Source organism: Branchiostoma lanceolatum, chromosome 14 (genome assembly GCF_035083965.1).
Source record: "Branchiostoma lanceolatum isolate klBraLanc5 chromosome 14, klBraLanc5.hap2, whole genome shotgun sequence".
NCBI classification, from domain to species: Eukaryota; Metazoa; Chordata; class Leptocardii; order Amphioxiformes; family Branchiostomatidae; genus Branchiostoma; species Branchiostoma lanceolatum.
In genome coordinates this window covers 11,352,159-11,369,685 of record NC_089735.1, presented here as the reverse complement: position 1 = coordinate 11,369,685, position 17,527 = coordinate 11,352,159, and the positions used below count along the sequence as shown (strand labels likewise).

Sequence of the window (17,527 nt, the reverse complement as noted above, 5' to 3'; positions counted from 1 at the left end):
TCCAAGCAGATGTGCGACTCCGGATCATTCTCAGTGTTTTATTCCTGTTTTTGAAACATTTGGTGCTGCACTTTTTTATAGGAGGAGGCGAACCTCTAAAAAGTGAAATACTAGAAAAAGTACTAAACGCCCAAAAAACAGACCTAAAATGAGCCAGAACCATACATCTGCTTGGGGATTTGTAGCAACAAACAGTAACCGACAATGGTAAAGGCTCTATCACACTTTTTGGAGTTTTAGTAAAGTTTGCTGGGAAGAGGTTGTTTTCTACTTTGACCCACCATTGTGCAGCCTAGTTATCGAACCTAAGAAATGACTTCTTCGGCTGCAAACGTAACCCAAACCAAAATCATGTTATTACTCAACTCTTGCGGACTTGTATATAACGGTTACATACAAGTGTGAAGGGGGCTTGATTATACGTTAGAAAGATGTAACGTGACTTACGCTGGCAATGACCGATGACCTCATTTGTGTAGGGGTCAACGGTGTCGTCCTCTCTGTACCCGGCTGGACAGGTGGCCAAGCACACGAACACCCTTTTAACATCAAGCAGTAAAAGTGGGTTAAAATCTGCGCCTTAAAATGCAGTGCCCATACATGTAGATACAAATAGGTATGTGTTTTTAATACTAATGTTAAACTTCAGGCATATTTTGCGACCATATTCAAAGGCGCAAGCTCACATTTTTACAAGCCTCAAAATTCTAGTATCAGAGAATGAATCTATCCTAACCACTAGTAGTTATTGTTTTAAAACTATTTTCATTCGTCTTCAAGCTATTTATAGCGATCAATTGTTATATCATCTTGCCTCACTTCAAAATTGAGTTACAAAGATGATTCAACTAAGTATAGACCAGATTTCTATAAATATATGAGTGCAGACGTTAGTGGCTGCCGTTCAGGGAAAACTGCCAGAATTGATATAAAGTGTAAGTTGTGTTTCATACAAATATGTTAGTGAGATTTTCCCTTACCCGTCTTGGTGGAAAGTGTAGTATCCGGTCTCGCATTGAAGGCAGCCATATACTCCCTCTAGGCACATGCCAACTTTACAGTTGGGGCAGTCAGCTGTGTAAACGTACAACAGCAATATGGATATATGAATATATGCATTGACAGAATAACAAAATATAATGAAAACTATCCATCAAGCCATTATGTCATTACAATTGTCCATCACTATCTGACGTAATGATTTGAAGTTTGCATTATTGTAGCAAAGAAGTTTGAGCTATGTTGAAATTTATTTTTAATTTGACTTGATACCTTTGATACCTTTCTCACATTATACTGCTGATCATGATGTATTTATGCGCCAAAAAACAGTTCAACTTGCATAAACTTCAAATATCATATGCCCAGGTTCAATGCAAATACCAGAATACACGATTGAAAATTCCTTGCACATATGTTCTCTCATCACAAATTTAAGACATACATGCAATTTTACCGACATTCAGCCTTTCTCTTGTAACCTCCGGCTACATCACGTATAGATCATAGACAGAATAACAACTTGGACAAACCATTTGCTTGAGCCAGCAAGAAAATACCAGCCAGAATTGTGATTAAAGCAAGCTTCATGTTGTCGTCCTCCTCACGCGTGTAGGTGCTACCGATGAGTACGTGTCCGACCAAACGGGTTCCTTACTTTTGTAAAGATATTGGGCAAACATTCAAATCAGACATGCTTCCGGTGACAGGTGGCGCTTGTTCTGTTCTATGGAGTAAGTTGGTTCTGTCCTTCGCACGACAAGAGAAGATCGTTTATTTCAGTGATTAAATTACTATTTATTAATAGCAACCGAAAAACTATTAGCATTCCTGTCTATATACAGTTAAAATAATCAATTCTTACCGTAAGTTTTGTAAGATAGATATATCTTTTCTTCTTATATATGTTCCATTTTGCAGAGACAAATCTGATAATTGTTTCCATATTCTTTTTAGTATGCTTGTAAATATTGAATCCTGACTATCATGAAAATTGATATGCTGTATATATGTACCTGCTCGCATTCCTTGTGACAAAAAACAAACATTTCTCAGTTCGTCTTTATGTCCGGAGCAACTCGTTTTAAAAACGTTTAAACATGAAATCTTAACGGTGCAATGGGTCGGAACAATGTTCTTAACTTAGAACGGACCTTTTCTGGTCTGCCAACATGTTTGCTGGAGTACATGGGAAATGGGCAGATGTAACGGAAGAATGCCTCTCACTTATCTAATGAAATTTGGACGTTCCGTAGATGTTTAATATGGTTCATAGGTTAACGTACAGAATTTGTCAATAAGTGCCACAGAACTGAGTCTTCTTTCCATTTTCTTAGTTCACTTTCGTTATCTGTTTTGATTTTCTGATTATAAATCTGGCTTAAGTTTCGAACGTCCATACAATATGTATAAGTAAGGCCGCAGGCCGGGCAATGGGCGTGTCTTGAACAGTTGAAAGGCCCGCCACACGCGTGTGAGCGCCGCCCAAAACTTCGCACACGAGCTCGCACGCATAATGAAAACGTGTGTAACGTTGGGTAACATAAAATCGCGGGGTACTTAAATTCGGGATTTTTCGAAAAAGGGGTATTTAGGGATATGTGCTAGATGCAACATCAGTAATACCGCTAGAAATGCAAACTTGACAGACTAACGTATTCAGAACACTGTCTGAAAAGCTTCGATAACCATGCATTAGAAGTTGGCTACGTCAAAAACTCTCCGTCCCTTATTGTCACAGTCTGAGGGCTTCGTGGGAGAGCTATACTACACATAGTTGTACGCTGGTTTATAAGACAAATGTCACATCCGCTTCCTGCTCAACACAATTATTTACAATACAACTTATTAGAATCTCTTTTGCTAACCTACAACAGTTTTAATTTACTAGACTCTAAGTGTGATTAATCATCAAAACGCCTCTTTGTTGCTACAACCAATGGCTACGGCACTACGGTGAATTTTCCCGCCGCCATATTCGTTACCCAGAATCCTGCTATTCGGCAGACGACAAACGTTTGCGAGGAACACTTTTTTGTCCAGATGTTGTGTGTGATAGTGGACTGATGGCGATATTTTCCTCAAAGTTTGCTCTTAGCACAAGCAGAAACACATGGACATAGTAGTATTACCATTTCTACGGCATCCAGCTAACGCCCCGATGAATAATGTACAAATTCCCATGACGGTGGGGATCGACTTTGAGTAACGTTCTACCGACTCAACACACGGGTTGTTCCCGGAGGCCTGATGTGTGCGGTACGGCCGTTTTTTCGTGTATTTTTTTTTTTTACTTGGACACGGCTATATCCATAGCACTCTCCTCAAGCCAAGGATGGAACGAATAGCTGCTGTATAACATGTAATTAGTGGTAAGATATTCAAGACGAATCTTCTCTCCCGAATTAATGTTCACCCCTGTCCGACAGCACCGTCATTGTGCGTGTGGCGGACGGTAGTTTCAAGTTGAAATATTATGGTGTCAGCACAATTAGAGACAAAATCTACCATATATATGATTAGTGCAAAGATAGTACATGATACTGACAGAATGATAGAAAAAAAGGATGGTTTATTGTTCTGCTAGATTGATTTCAGTCAACCATTATCGGAAAAATCCCGAATTTATGTTACCCAACGTTACATGCATACACACAAGATTGAAACGAGAATGGCACGCGTTTTAATCTGGAATCGCACGACTTTTGCACGAGATGAAATCGCGAGTGCCACGACTTTTGCACGTGATTGGCATGACTTTTAAATGCGTGTTGGACGCGTGTCGATGGGAAGTTAATAAGTGCCACAGAACTGAGTCTTCTTTCCATTTTCTTAGTTCACTTTCGTACTTTATAGAGCTATTTCAAATATAGTATCCCAATAATATCTCAACTATATGATACATATTTTTACGATACATAGTTTGGAACTCATTTTCACCAAGTACTGGAGGGCCATCCTCACTAGATAATTTTTAACAATGCCCGGAGGTGTCATCACCTCTCAAATGAACAGAAGTTAATGCTCCGCCATTACGCTCGTTCTCATTTAAATGTACACATTTTGTAACTCACGTTACCGTTTGAAGTAAGACGTTCCTGACATTAAGATATGCCACATATAAGGTACCAAACTGTAGTTTTTAAAAGCCACAAAAGTTTTAAGTCGATCGTCATAAAAACGACAGTTTAGCACCTTATATGTGGCATCTCCTAATGTCAAGAACGTCTTACTTCAAACGGTAACGGAAGTTACAAAATGTACTACATTTAAATGAAAACGAGCGCATAACCTTATCTAAATTTAGTTCGCCTTCTTGTTTTCCTCGATAGCGACTTGCGGCGGTCAAACAAAAACAACTGTGTATGACATGCGTTGACCTAGTTAATTAAAGCCTAATGTGAAATGATCAAAAGTCCGTGTCCTCTGGATGGACGTTTGTTAAGGCTTAACCACCATCCGACAGGTAGGTATGTGTAGAGTAGACATGCAGTAGTTACCTGCTAGGCAATTTTCGGATAAATCTTTTGATGGTTGTCATCATGTCATACCAGCAAACGGATCTTTGTGGATGTTCGGATGTAGTAACTTCTTTTGTTACCCTTCAAAACAATCTGTTTTGATGGAAGAACCCCGAAACTTTAAGTAACCAGACATGACGAAGACGCCCCCATCGACCTCACCTCTCGTGATCTGTATCTATAAAGCTTGTATAACCGCTCTTCGGCGTAACAGACCAGCTTGCCTGTCACACCAGAGTTGAGCCACACGAAAACATCACTTGTTCTCGATGTGCCCAAAGATGTCGCTGATTCCAACCATCTTCACCGTCCTGTGCGTGTTGTCCGTTCGGGCCTCAGTAGGGTTCGCGGCGGACGGACCCGCTCCACCTGTAGGCAACTTCACCCTCAATGATACTAAAGGAAACCCGTGCTTTCTGCTGTCTGTGGGTGTGACGTTCCAAGTCGAGTATGAGCTGAAAGATGACACCACGTGGACCGCCACCTACGTTCTCCCTCGAAACAGCACCGTCAGTGGTGATTGCGGTGAGTATGAGGCAACAATGGCGCTCTCCTTCTTCAAAGGCTTCAACCTCACCATATCCTTCGAGAATAGAAATGACAGAAAATTTGCGATCGCCAGTGCTTCGGTCGGGTACGTACGGGACCCAAAGCTCTTCCCGAATGCGGCATCTCCCGGTACAGCGGCGAATGAAGAAAAGACCGACGGCCAGTCTCCGTTCAAAACGGCCCTCGGTAAGTCGTACTTGTGCAAGTCACTTCAAGTCTTCGACATTGGCAGTACGGTCAAGCTGGGAGTCGTCCAGCTCCAAGTGCAACCCTTCAAGGTCAAGGGTATGAACTTCAGCGAGGCTTCCGAGTGCCCCCAAGACCCTCCATCGTCAAAGATGCCCATTCAAGACGCCAAAACCTTTCCTGCACTCAACACCACTGCGGACACCATTGTCGCCAGCAAAAGGAAGGAGAATGCCGAAAACCTAACAACCATGAATTAGGCTTTGCGACTGGTACAATTTCATCTTGTCCACGTCTTGCAACACTGTAAGAAAGTCTTAGCTTCGAATATATTCTTTCTTATATATAACTATGTCAACAACAGCTTAAACCGTAGACGTAAGAAACTGTTTAGAAGTGGTTGAACATCATCCATTTGATCTAGTTTTTTCAGCATTTTTACTTTGTCCCAACCTATAACCAAAATATCTTATATCTAATTTGAGAAATAGAAATGTAACGTTTTATTTGGAGATGCTATAAGACGTATATTGCTCATCAGTAGAATATGTCTGTGATTTCTGCTCGATGTCACTTGATGTTTGTATTGAGAATTATCATTCAGAACTCTTCAAACTGAGGTATATGTACATTGCATTAACACACGGTCGATGTTTTCTGTACATTTGGGTCTAAAGTACATCGAGATCTTAGAGAAGACAAGCAAAATTGATATTGTGTATGGTAGCATATCAACATTAGCAAACCCCGCATTAGTACCGTAGATATAGAAACTTACTGTAGAATAGCAATATACATGTAGTATGATCTTGTATTACATATATACCTTTTGCTTTACTTTACATTTGTACTTCGACACTGCTGTCAACATGCAATTAGCCTACGGGCATGAATTTGCAATAAACTTATCATTATCCATGAAATTACATTCCATTCTATTGTCTCAAACTTATAAATAGAGGATGTACAGATAATTGTCAAGCTGATGGGCTTTGCTCTGCTATTAGTTTACACTGTGCAAAGGAGAATTCACGGTGTTTGATTAAAAACAAACAATGAAGTTGATATCTGGTCCGTGATGTTTTCATTACCTCTTCTAACCTTAGTACCTTCTCAAAGTGTCCTCGCAGAGACTCCTCTTAAAGGAAACCCAGGCAATATAAGGGTCCGAAAAATCGGATTTTGAAAGTCAATATATTTAGTCATTTCTATACATGATTAGTTCAAACAACACTATTACAATGTATGACAACGTCCATGATGCAAAAAGACGACGTTGTTGTGATGTGAGAACTCGCTGAAAATCGTGGCCGGAGTTTTGTAGGCTCGCGAAACTAAGGGGATCATCGTACGGCACTATTTTGCGCGGTTTTAAAATCCTAAAAGTATGAAGTTATTACGCAAATGTGCTAAACAATGTTAGTAAATGTCACTACCATAAAGATTTCAGCATTTTTTTTTATTTCCATTCTTTGGCCCTAATATTGCTTTGGTTGCCTTTAACAACTAGACGGAAAGGTCATGACCGCAGAGAAAGGTGCGGCTGTGACGAATCACGTGAACCATGACTTAATGTTCAAAGGTCGTTGTCCTCGAGGGGGACGTTTGTTTGGGCTTAACCATCATGTGATAGGTGGGTAGGAATGGGCATATATAGTTCTTGATTGCTAGATTCTTTACGCTAAAAATTTTTGAATAATTGGTATTATTTAATATCAGTAAGTAGTAGGGTCTTTGTGATAGCTTAGAGGTTACGGACGTGGATTTTTTGGTGTTTGACACTTGTTTTGTTAACTTTCAAAACAACCTGTTCTTATCAAAGTACCGCCGAAACTTTGAGTAAACAGGATGTCGATGACGCCCCCATGACTGACCCCTTCCCACGTGAGAGTCGAGTCACACCAACACTACACCTGTTCACGATGTGCGCAAAGATGTCGCTTATTCCGACAATCCTCGTCGTTCTGTTCGCGTCGTCCGTTCGGGCCTCGGTCGGGTTAACGGCGGACGAGCCCGCTCCTCCCGAAGGCCACTTCGTGTTGAACAAGAAGCCGTTGATCGGTAAGCCCGAACCCTGTCTGCTTCTAAACATCGCCGCCATGTTCAACGTGGGCTACACCAAGACGGACAACACCACGGCCATCGTGTCCTTCGCCCTCCCCACCAACAGTACGGTAAGCGGAGACTGTTCACATCTCACCGACGAAAGACACGCCCACCTGAACCTCGCGTTCGGCGACATTAATGATCTCGGTTTGGATGGAACGTTCGGATTAGAACTTACATTTGAAAGAAACGTGATCTTAACTCATTTCTCGCTGTCGGGTGCCACCTTGTACTACAAACTCGTGCCTGACATGTTTCCCGGTGCGAAGGATGCAAACACCACGGCGAGTGCTACAATATCTAACGAGCAGTATTTCTACACGTCGTCGAACGCCTTGTCTCCCCATTCGTACCGTTGTGATAAACCCCAGACATTGGAGTTCACCTTCAGTCACCCAGACAGGCCAAAGTCTACTTTGACCATCCATTCTGTCCAAGTCCAACCCTTTAATGTTCCCAGCAGTGGAAAGTTCTCTTCCCCTGAGACATGCCCGGACGACATCACGACTACACCGGGACCTGTCCCCCACACCACCCCAATAACTCCCCTCATCCCTGTCGGACATTTCGCTCTCAATGATACCAAAGGAAACGCGTGTTTCCTGCTGTCTGCAGGTGTGGAGTTCCATGTCGAGTACGAGCTGAAAGACAACACCACACGTAACGCCACCTACGTTCTCCCTCGAAATAGCACCGTCGGGGGTGCTTGTGGTGATTCCAAGGCGACCATGGCGCTCTCTTTCTTCAAGGGCTTTAACCTTACAGTAACCTTCAAGACGAAAGGGAACAACAGCTTCGAACTCGTCAGTGCTTCGGTCGGGTACGTACGGGACCCAAAGCACTTCCCGAACGCGACATCTCCAGGGACAGCAGTGAATGAAGTACAGCAAGAGTCTATGTTCCAAACGGACCTCGGCAAGTCGTACTTGTGCAAATCACTGCAGTTCTTCGACGTTGGCAGCACGGTCCGTCTGATGGTCTCCGAGCTCCAGGTTCAACCCTTCGCGGTCAAGAGTATGAACTTCAGCGAGGCATCCGAGTGTGCCCAAGACTTACCATCGACGATGATGCCCATTCAAAACGCCACCACCATCCCTGCGGTCAACACCACTACGGCCACCATGGCTCCTATTGGCAACGTGACAACAATTCTTCCTTCCAACGATACTACCGTGGTACCCATTCGTAACGCGACCACCGTTGAACCATCAAACACGACCAGTACCATGGTCCCGATCGAGAACGCTACGACCATAATGACCACTCCTAAGCCCACCGGACCTCCTAAAGAACCACCTCAAGGTCACTTCGAGGTCAAAGACACAAAAGGTCACGTCTGCCTCCTGGCCAACATGAGCCTGCAGTTCAAGGTCAATTACACAAAGACTGACAAGAAGATACACACTGCTACATTTGACTTACCCAAAACCGCCAAGGCAACCGGTTTCTGTACATCTGACAACTCAAGTTTGACCTTGAATTTTCACGATGGCGCCTTCAGTGTGACATTTGACTTCCTCAAAGACAAAGACGTGAAAGGAAAAACCGTCGGCCGCTTCAACATGTCTACCATCGAGATCTCGTACACCGAGCTGCCCTCCATTTTTCCCGGGACTAAGAGCCCCGACCGCCGCAGACATGTTTCAAACACCACGATGAGCATGTTCTCCGCAAACGGCGACAAGTCCTACAAGTGTACCGCCGATGTGGACGTCACCGTTACCAAGGACGTGTCCATCGTGGTCAGCAATGTTCAGCTTCAGCCGTTTGGGGTCAAGTCGGGCAAGTTCTCGTCAGCTGAAGATTGCTCGGAGGACTCAGGCACCAATACGGTACCTGTTATCATCGGCGTTGTTGTTGCCGTGGTCGTCGTTGTCGTGTTCGTTGCTTACATTGTCGTCAGCAAAAGGAAGGCGAAGCCACAAAAGTTCACAGCCCTGAATTAAAGCTTTGCGACTAGTAAAAGTTCATCTTGTCCACATCGTGGATGTTATTATTGTTGATAATGTTGTTGTTTTCTCAGTTGGCGTTGCTTGCATCGCATAGAAATTGTGCATCGCATGTAAGAAAATCTCAGCTTCTTTCTTATTTTAACAACTTAATTCCGAAGTAGGAACTGTTTTGGCTGTTGTCTATTGAGAACTTGTATCTTGTACCTTAAGATAGAAATGACTTTGTAGGGATCTACTACACACTAGATGTTGATGAACAGATCTAGATGTAATTTTTGTCACATATTTCTTTGTAAGCAGCTGAATGTCACGTACTAATGTTTACATTCAGCTATTAATAATATGTTTACAGCATTCGTAGATGCTCGATGCCTTCTGCGCATATGGGTCTAAAGTGCATTTTATAATCCTATTAGTGAAGATAAGCGATATAAGGATTGTGTAAGATAATGTGACTACGTTAGCCATGCATTCGGCTCCCATCCTATGGTCTCAAACCTAAAGATAAAGGATGTAAAGGTGTTGTACTTGTTGACAAGATGATGGACTTATTTTCTGCACTGTACAAAGACACAGTCTTTGATTAAAAACTAACAACAATGCTGCAACTTATATCTGGTCTTGGGTGTTTTCAATACTTCTTCTAACCTTGGCACCTTCTCAAACTATCCTCACAAATCTTCTCCCTAACTTTGGTATGTCATAAGCGCTAGACGAAGAAGTCATGACCCTCACAAGGGCACGTAGGCTGGCAAGGTCATCTTCAGCAAAGATCCCTTGTTGGCATAGCCGCCAGGCAACCTGACGATGATAGGTAAATCTATAAAGGTGGAGGCCAGACATATGAACCTGTTTTTGCTGGTAGATCTGCTCAAAGTTCATGGTCCATTCTGTAGGCAAACATAACTTCGCGCCCCCCTTGGGTTCAGTGTCTACTTGCAGGTTCAAATCGACGGACATTTCGGAATTAGGCTGTCGTGTCATGCGCCAAAATGTCCTGGTTGACAGCATCTGCGCTTTTCGTGTTTGTCTTCTGCATTGAAGCCACTTCCCACCGAGGAAATGTCGGCTCGTCACCATCACAAGGCCACTTTGAAGTGAAAGACAACACCACGGGTCAAATTTGTCTGATTGCCGAAATGGGCCTGCAGTTCAGAATCCTGTACACAAAAAATGACGGGAAATTTGGCACCGGTGTGTTCAGTCTACCACAAAGTGTCAACACAACAGGGTTCTGTGGTTCGAACGACTCCAGTTTGACGCTGATGTTTCACGATGACACCTTTAACGTGACATTCGACTTCGTTAAATCAGTGAAAGGGGGTAGCGTCAGTCGCTTCCACGTGTCCACCATCGAGATCTCATACACCGAGCTGCCGTCCATCTTTCCCGGGACTAAGAGCCCCGACGCCCGCAGACATGTTTCAAACGACACGATGAACATCTTCTCCGCAGACGCCGACAAGTCCTACATGTGTAACACCGATGTCAACATCACCGTCACCAAGGACGTGTCCATCATCGCACGTCAAGTTCAGCTTCAGCCGTTTGGAGTCAAGTCGGGCAAGTTTTCGTCAGCTCAAGTCTGCTCTCAGGACACGGGTAACAAGAGCAGTTTCAACATTGCAGCAATTGTGATTGGTGTCATTGCCGGCTTAGCGCTGCTTGGTGGAGTTTTTGCGTACGTTGTTTTCAGCGAAAGAAAGCGTCAAGACTACCACAGTCTGAACAGTGATTAAGGTATACACGCTTGATGTACTCTGGTATACTGTGTTACAAAATGTAGCAACAACCAAAACCTTTAAATTTACTACCCTAATCAGCACAAAATGTTGTACCAACAAATTGTATTTGAGAACCTATTCCATGGAATAGAAATGCATTTTGACATTATCTGTAAAATCATGAGTGTAAGCAACTTTAATCAGATCTCGTCGCAGATATATTTAGAACATTGGAAGATATTCTAAAATAGCCAATTCAGCACTACTGATACTGTTTAGCCAGTAATTGTTTATACAGTATATGGTTATGCCAATCAGTAGACGAAAATCTCGTCGTCAGGTGGATTGTAACCCTAAAAGTAGTCGTCAACATTTTTTTCTACAAGTCCCAGAACGAGTTGAACACGATGGGGGCGCGTGCTTAAAATACGTCATCCATTTCTGTGCAGTTAAATATTCATCAATACCCAGGTCTGAGTTGATTATGTTTGACGAAAGGTTTAAAACGTTTTACTTTGTTTTTTTCTGAATTAATGCGCATCGCATGTCCTTCTGCAAGTCAAAAAGTATATGTTAAGTTGGTCAAAAATATCACACGAAACACTGATGCGATCTTTGACACAGCCTTTTCTGTGACAGCTCGGCGCATGTAAATTAGCATTGCAAAAATGAACTTCCTCTCGTGACTTTTTTTATTCACTTTCAGTGTACGTGTAGTTTTTTACATGTCAATCATTTCTGACACCTGTCAGTCATTCTCTACACCCCTTAGAACACGTAGCCCTGTTTGAAGGCCCTGCACGTCATCCACCAGAGGTCGTTGACGGGTCAAAGTCCAAACCTATTGTTCTCCCGACGAAAAACGTGGCGACTCATTTTTCAGTTTGTACCGTATGTATAAGTAGTTTACTGACCATTTTCTCATTGAATGGATGCCTCTCTTTAACCACAAGAAACTCAAGTAAATCCATGATACTTCAAGCCAGAAATGTTTTTGTAGTTAAGTGTTCTATATCGTTGAAGCAGCCATTTGAGCTCTACAGAATGATACATTTATTATCGCATACTGTCGGTAGGCCGTACATATATATGTGTTAAAGGCTAGAGTTTTAGGGTTAGAAAGAGTCAGTAGTGCGTGTGGTTGTCACGTTTCAGTGCCTCGTGCGTTCATCGACGACAATCACGTTTCGCCCTACTTACATGTACGCACGCTTACAGTTCAGTAGCTGGTAGAGCTTTTATCGTATACTGTCAGTAAGGTGTACATACATATGTGTTAAAGGCTAGAGTTTTAGGGTTAGAAAGAGTCAGTTGTGCGTGTGGTTGTCACGTTTCAGTGCCTCGTGCGTTCATCGACGACAATCACGTTTCGCCCTACTTACATGTACGCACGCTTACAGTTCAGTAGCTGGTAGAGCTAGCGAAGAATCAATGATGCATATTAGTCTATTTTCCAATTCGATAAGCGGGGTAACTATGATTCATTAACAACGTGATTTCATTAGGAGATGTGGTGACTTTTAAGAGAGGTAGACATCTTTAGACAAAGGCACCGAAAAAGTAGCCTCTACCAGGCTCCAAAGGTCGATAGAAAAATAGGTCGATAGAAAAATAGGTCGCAAACTGTAACTCCTTTAGCGGACTCCTCTAGCATATTATCCGTCTATTTGGCCAATTTCTACTATTTTTCCAGCGACCTATGGAGCCCGGTATAGCCTCCGATGCAGACTCCTTCCGGCTGTTTTCTTTTTCAAGTTACAGTTTTTATACTATAACATTTTTTTCTTATTGCTGGCCGGGAAGGAGTCTGCGTCCACTCGGCGCCAACAAAAAGGAAAATGTAATAGTATAAAAGCTGTAACTTGAAAAAGAAAACAGCCGGAAGCAGTCTGCATCGGAGGCTAGCCTGGTAGAGGCTACCAAAAAAGATCAACCAAAACGAGAAGACGGTCGTTGCGCTGTCCCTCACCCCTCCGTCCGCGTGACTGTACTATGACACGCGGTGTCACGTTGACAGGCCTCGTCCCACTCATGAGTTCATAGTTCGGCTGCTTTTAGGGAAAAACCAATGCTCATTGAGTCCATACTTCCAATACAAACTTAACCGGGGAAATGAGACCTTTTTTTTCAAAAGATGCAACGTCAGCTAGGTCATCGTACCCCTAAAGGCAGGTAGAATTTTCCAATTGAACCATACTGGGAAGAAAGTCCGATTTGCCCCTGATTCTGATATCATTGATCCTTCCCCTTAAGTCAAGTAAACAGTCATTCCAGGTGACCTAGAAAAGTCTTATTGCCCCCTCTTGCCGACTTCGAACCACCACATGTACATTCTCTTGATTACAAAATGGTGAAAGTGTTCCATAACGTGGTTGTCCTGCTGGCCCTAACAGTTGGGGTACAGGTCAGTTCACACGGCAGTATTCCTCCGCCACCTGCTGGGCACTTTGTGCTGAAGGATGTCTACAATGACGAATGTTTGCTGCTGAATATCGCCGCCATGTTTTACGTGGGTTACACGAAGACCGACAACACCACGGCCACTGCGTCCTTCGCTCTTCCAGCAGATAGCACCGCCAGCGGACACTGTTCACACGTGGATAACGACTACAATGCTCACATAGATCTGAGGTTCAACGCAGATGACGCCATTGACCCAGATGCTACGTTTGGATTGGACTTCGCATTTGTCCGAACCAGAGACACGTTTTGGCTCGCAAGTGCTTCCATATACTACACCTTACAACCAGACATGTTTCCAGAAGCGAAGAACGCGAATGAGAAGGTATCGTCTGTCTTGTCTGGTCTTCAAGACTTTCTGACGTCGTCCAGTTTCTACTTTCCTCATTCGTACACGTGCGACAGAGAGCAGGTGTTGACTTTTATTGACCCTGACAGACCAGTGTCTACCCTGGCTATTCACACCATCCAAGTCCAACCGTTCCACGTTCCAACCAGTGGGAACTTCTCGGAGTCAACGGCATGTAGCGACTCCATAACAACGCCCTCTCCTCGCAAGACTACCAAGCCGTATCCGGTCACAACTCCAGGTAACATCACCACAATCCCACCTACAGAAATCCCTGTAGGCAACGGGACTACCATCCCACCTACAGAAATCCCTATTGGCAACGGGACTACCATCCCACCTACAGCAATCCCTATTGGCAACGGGACTACCATCCCACCTACAGCAATCCCTATTGGCAACGGGACTACCATTCCACCTACAGAACTCCCTATTGGCAACGGGACTACCATCCCACCTACAGAAATCCCTATTGGCAACGGGACTACCATCCCACCTACAGAAATCCCTATTGGCAACGGGACTACCATCCCACCTACAGAAATCCCTCTAGCCAACGGGACTACCATCTCACCGACAGCAATCCCTATTGGCAACGGGACTACCATCCCGCCTACAGAAATTCCTATTGGCAACGGGACTACCATCCCACCTACAGAAATCCCTATAGGCAACGGGACTACCATCCCACCTACAGAAATCCCTATTGGCAACGGGACTACCATCCCACCTACAGAAATCCCTATTGGCAACGGGACTACCATCCCACCTACAGAAATCCCCATTGGCAATGGGACTACCATCCCACCTACAGAAATCCCTATTGTCAATGGGACTACCATCCCGCCTACAGAAATCCCTATTGGCAACGGGACTACCATCCCACCTACAGAAATCCCTATAGGCAACGGGACTACCATCCCACCTACAGACATTCCTATTGGCAACGGGACTACCATCCCACCTACAGAAATCCCTATTGGCAACGGGACTACCATCCCCCCTACCAGTACTACCGCCACTTCCCTCCCCATTGGCAATGTGACCACCGACCAACCGCCTAGCACGACTACAGTCCCGGCCAAGAACTCCACGACAATCATGACGACCCCCAAACCTCTTACACCCCCTCCAGAACCACCTCAAGGCCATTACAAGGTCAAGGACACAAAAGGTCATGTCTGCCTGCTGGCTGACATGGGCCTTCAGTTCAAAATCATCTACACAAAAACTGACAGCGAAACTGGCACAAGCATTTTCAACTTACCAATAACTGCAAACGCTGCTGGATTCTGTGACTCTGACCATTCAAATATGACTTTGACGTTCTATGACATCTTTAGCGTGACGTTTGACTTCGTAAAAGAAAATAATCAGTTCCGTGTAGCCAGTCTCGACATTTTATACACCGAGCTGCCGTCCATTTTTCCCGGGACTAAGAGCCCCAACGCCCGCAGACATATATCAAACAACACGATGAACTTCTTCTCCGCAGACGGCGACAAGTCCTACAAGTGTACCGCCGATGTCAACATCACCGTTACCAAGGACGTGTCCATCCTCGCACGCCAAGTTCAGCTTCAGCCGTTTGGAGTCAAGTCCGGACTGTTTTCGTCGGCTCAAGAATGCCCTGAAGACGCAAATAAGGGCAGCAACACTATCGCGATCGTGATCGGTGTTCTTATTGGCGTTGGGGTAGTCGTTGTGCTCATGTCGTACATTGTCGTCAGGAAAAGGACTGTTAATTTTACTAATTACGCCAACCTTACCTAGATGAATTGTCTATTACTGAATTGTGACAATTTTTCACTTTTTCCGCCTTGCGCTGGCCGCTTTAAACCATTTAAGGTCGTTTCAAATTGTTGTTTTTGCACGTTTCATTTTTTTTTAATTTTGAGGGCCACTACCGGTAATGGTTACCCTCTAAAAGGTTTCTTTTAACATACAAAATGTGGCTGATACGCTAACTCTATCTATATATATATGGACTATTCTGTGAATGGTTTACATCAAGTCAATAATCTATATCAGGTAATATCTATTCATGGCATAAAGTAATCCTTGATATATTTTGGTACACATTTGCAAGTCTTACACAACATTAATGCCAGGAAAAAAATGCTACTCAGATTGGCAATAAGAGCATACATACTCAGAATCCAATAAAATACTTGAATGACTGATACCAGTGGTAAATCATGGTAAACGTGAATATATTTTACGTCTGTTTTCTATTTGAGGCCATATTGATTTCATTATATGGATGACCGGTCTGGAGACCCAAAACTGATGCGAGCATGTGAAAAAAAAAGGTTGGCAAAAAAAACGTTGCCTTCATTATACAATCTACGTGCACGTATCGAAATATAGAGTCTTCACTTTTATCTCCATGAAAAAATACTTTTTCATGGAGATATTGTATTGTGTGTGCTTGCATGTGTGTTTGCGTGCGTGCATGTTTGTGCGTCCGGATGCTTAAAGTCAGCATAACTGAAGAACGTCTAGATGGATTGTAATAATATTTAGTATGTGGGTAGGTGTTGGGAGGAGGAAGGTCAAGGTCGATTATGGGCCCCCTGGTATGTGTCACTGGAACTGCAATGGCGTATTTGTCAAAATATTCCAAGGAGAATAACTAAGAAAGGAGCATCAGCTTTTCATGTATTTTACTATGCAGGTAGCTTAGACGGAGATGTACACAATGAATTGCAATTAATGCAAATTGGGACTTGATTTGCAAAAGTAATGAGGAAAATCTATATGTCCATTGTAGGCATGCTATGACAGTTGGCACCTGTTGGGTTCGAATCTGATTCATATCTGGCTGAATGAACTCTACTCGGCCTTACTCATGTGTATTATGTTTGTAATGTCAGTGGAAACATGAAAAAAAGTTATTGTCAAATTGTAATGTCAAATTCATGACGTTTCCCTTTCGTACGGTGGTTTTCCGGAAAATATCCATGATGGAAATACAGTATATGCAAACTCAGTCATCCAAAGTCAAATCAACGAATTTATTCAAATTTGGACGTGCACGTGCTAAACAGCATTGGAGTCAAGTTAATAACAACATAAATCAAAAATGTTTTTCATGACTGTAAAATGGATGTTGCTTTGAAGGATGATGATGCACGAACTAATTTCAACAACACAAATTACTCTGCAAGTAAAACAGAGTTCACGCCATGCAGTCATAGATAACCGAGGTCACTACCAAGGTACCAACCACGACCGCTACAGTGGTTTTGCTCCGCATCAGTAGCTCATGTACACGGCAGCTCTCGTCGTGGTTCTTCGTAACGTTAACCGAGTTGAGGGAAATATTCGGAACGGTGGAGTTCTTCAGTAGCACCGCATCCTTGTTGTCAAGGCAGTCGCCGTCAGTCATGTCAAAGTAGGAACTTGGTTGGATCAGTTTAGAGACAGAAATGGTGTCGGTCACCGAGAGGGTCTTATTATTCACGGGTATCATGTCGGAGTTCTTGAAGCCATCCACATAGCTGTATTCGGAACTCGGTACAGCCTTGCGTGGGTGAGTGTGGCGGTGAACTTCATCTTTAAGACACTGGTCGATCCGTACGTCTTCCGTCTTTCGACATTGGTCTTCCTCGTCTCCTGGAGACGTCTTGCCAGACGAGAATGAAACTTGACGTTCTCATAAGAGAAGTTGTATCCCGT

The 17,527-nt window shown here is 43.5% G+C and overlaps 3 protein-coding genes across 3 annotated transcripts; all 3 read left to right on the top strand.

Annotated features, from left to right (window-relative positions):
• The first annotated feature begins 4,672 nt into the window (after window positions 1-4,672).
• Window positions 4,673-5,532, top strand: LOC136448815 (lysosome-associated membrane glycoprotein 1-like). Its single transcript, XM_066448462.1, has one exon. It carries the CDS (start codon window positions 4,790-4,792, stop codon window positions 5,513-5,515), a length of 726 nt encoding a protein of 241 aa, XP_066304559.1. The 5' UTR covers window positions 4,673-4,789; the 3' UTR covers window positions 5,516-5,532.
• Window positions 5,533-7,105: 1,573 nt separating this feature from the next.
• LOC136448769 (lysosome-associated membrane glycoprotein 1-like) lies at window positions 7,106-9,925 on the top strand. The gene has a single exon (XM_066448414.1). The coding sequence runs from the start codon at window positions 7,121-7,123 to the stop codon at window positions 9,305-9,307; it is 2,187 nt and encodes a 728-aa protein (XP_066304511.1). The 5' UTR covers window positions 7,106-7,120; the 3' UTR covers window positions 9,308-9,925.
• A 200-nt stretch (window positions 9,926-10,125) lies between these two features.
• On the top strand, window positions 10,126-12,012 carry LOC136448770 (lysosome-associated membrane glycoprotein 1-like). Its single transcript, XM_066448415.1, has one exon. It carries the CDS (start codon window positions 10,306-10,308, stop codon window positions 11,050-11,052), a length of 747 nt encoding a protein of 248 aa, XP_066304512.1. The 5' UTR covers window positions 10,126-10,305; the 3' UTR covers window positions 11,053-12,012.
• Window positions 12,013-17,527: the final 5,515 nt, after the last annotated feature.

Excerpts from the sequence above, each read along its gene's own strand:
- LOC136448769 (XM_066448414.1), top strand. The coding sequence starts at position 7,121 with ATGACTGACCCCTTCCCACGTGAGAGTCGAGTCACACCAACACTACAC.
- LOC136448770 (XM_066448415.1), top strand. The coding sequence starts at position 10,306 with ATGTCCTGGTTGACAGCATCTGCGCTTTTCGTGTTTGTCTTCTGCATT.
- LOC136448815 (XM_066448462.1), top strand. The coding sequence starts at position 4,790 with ATGTGCCCAAAGATGTCGCTGATTCCAACCATCTTCACCGTCCTGTGC.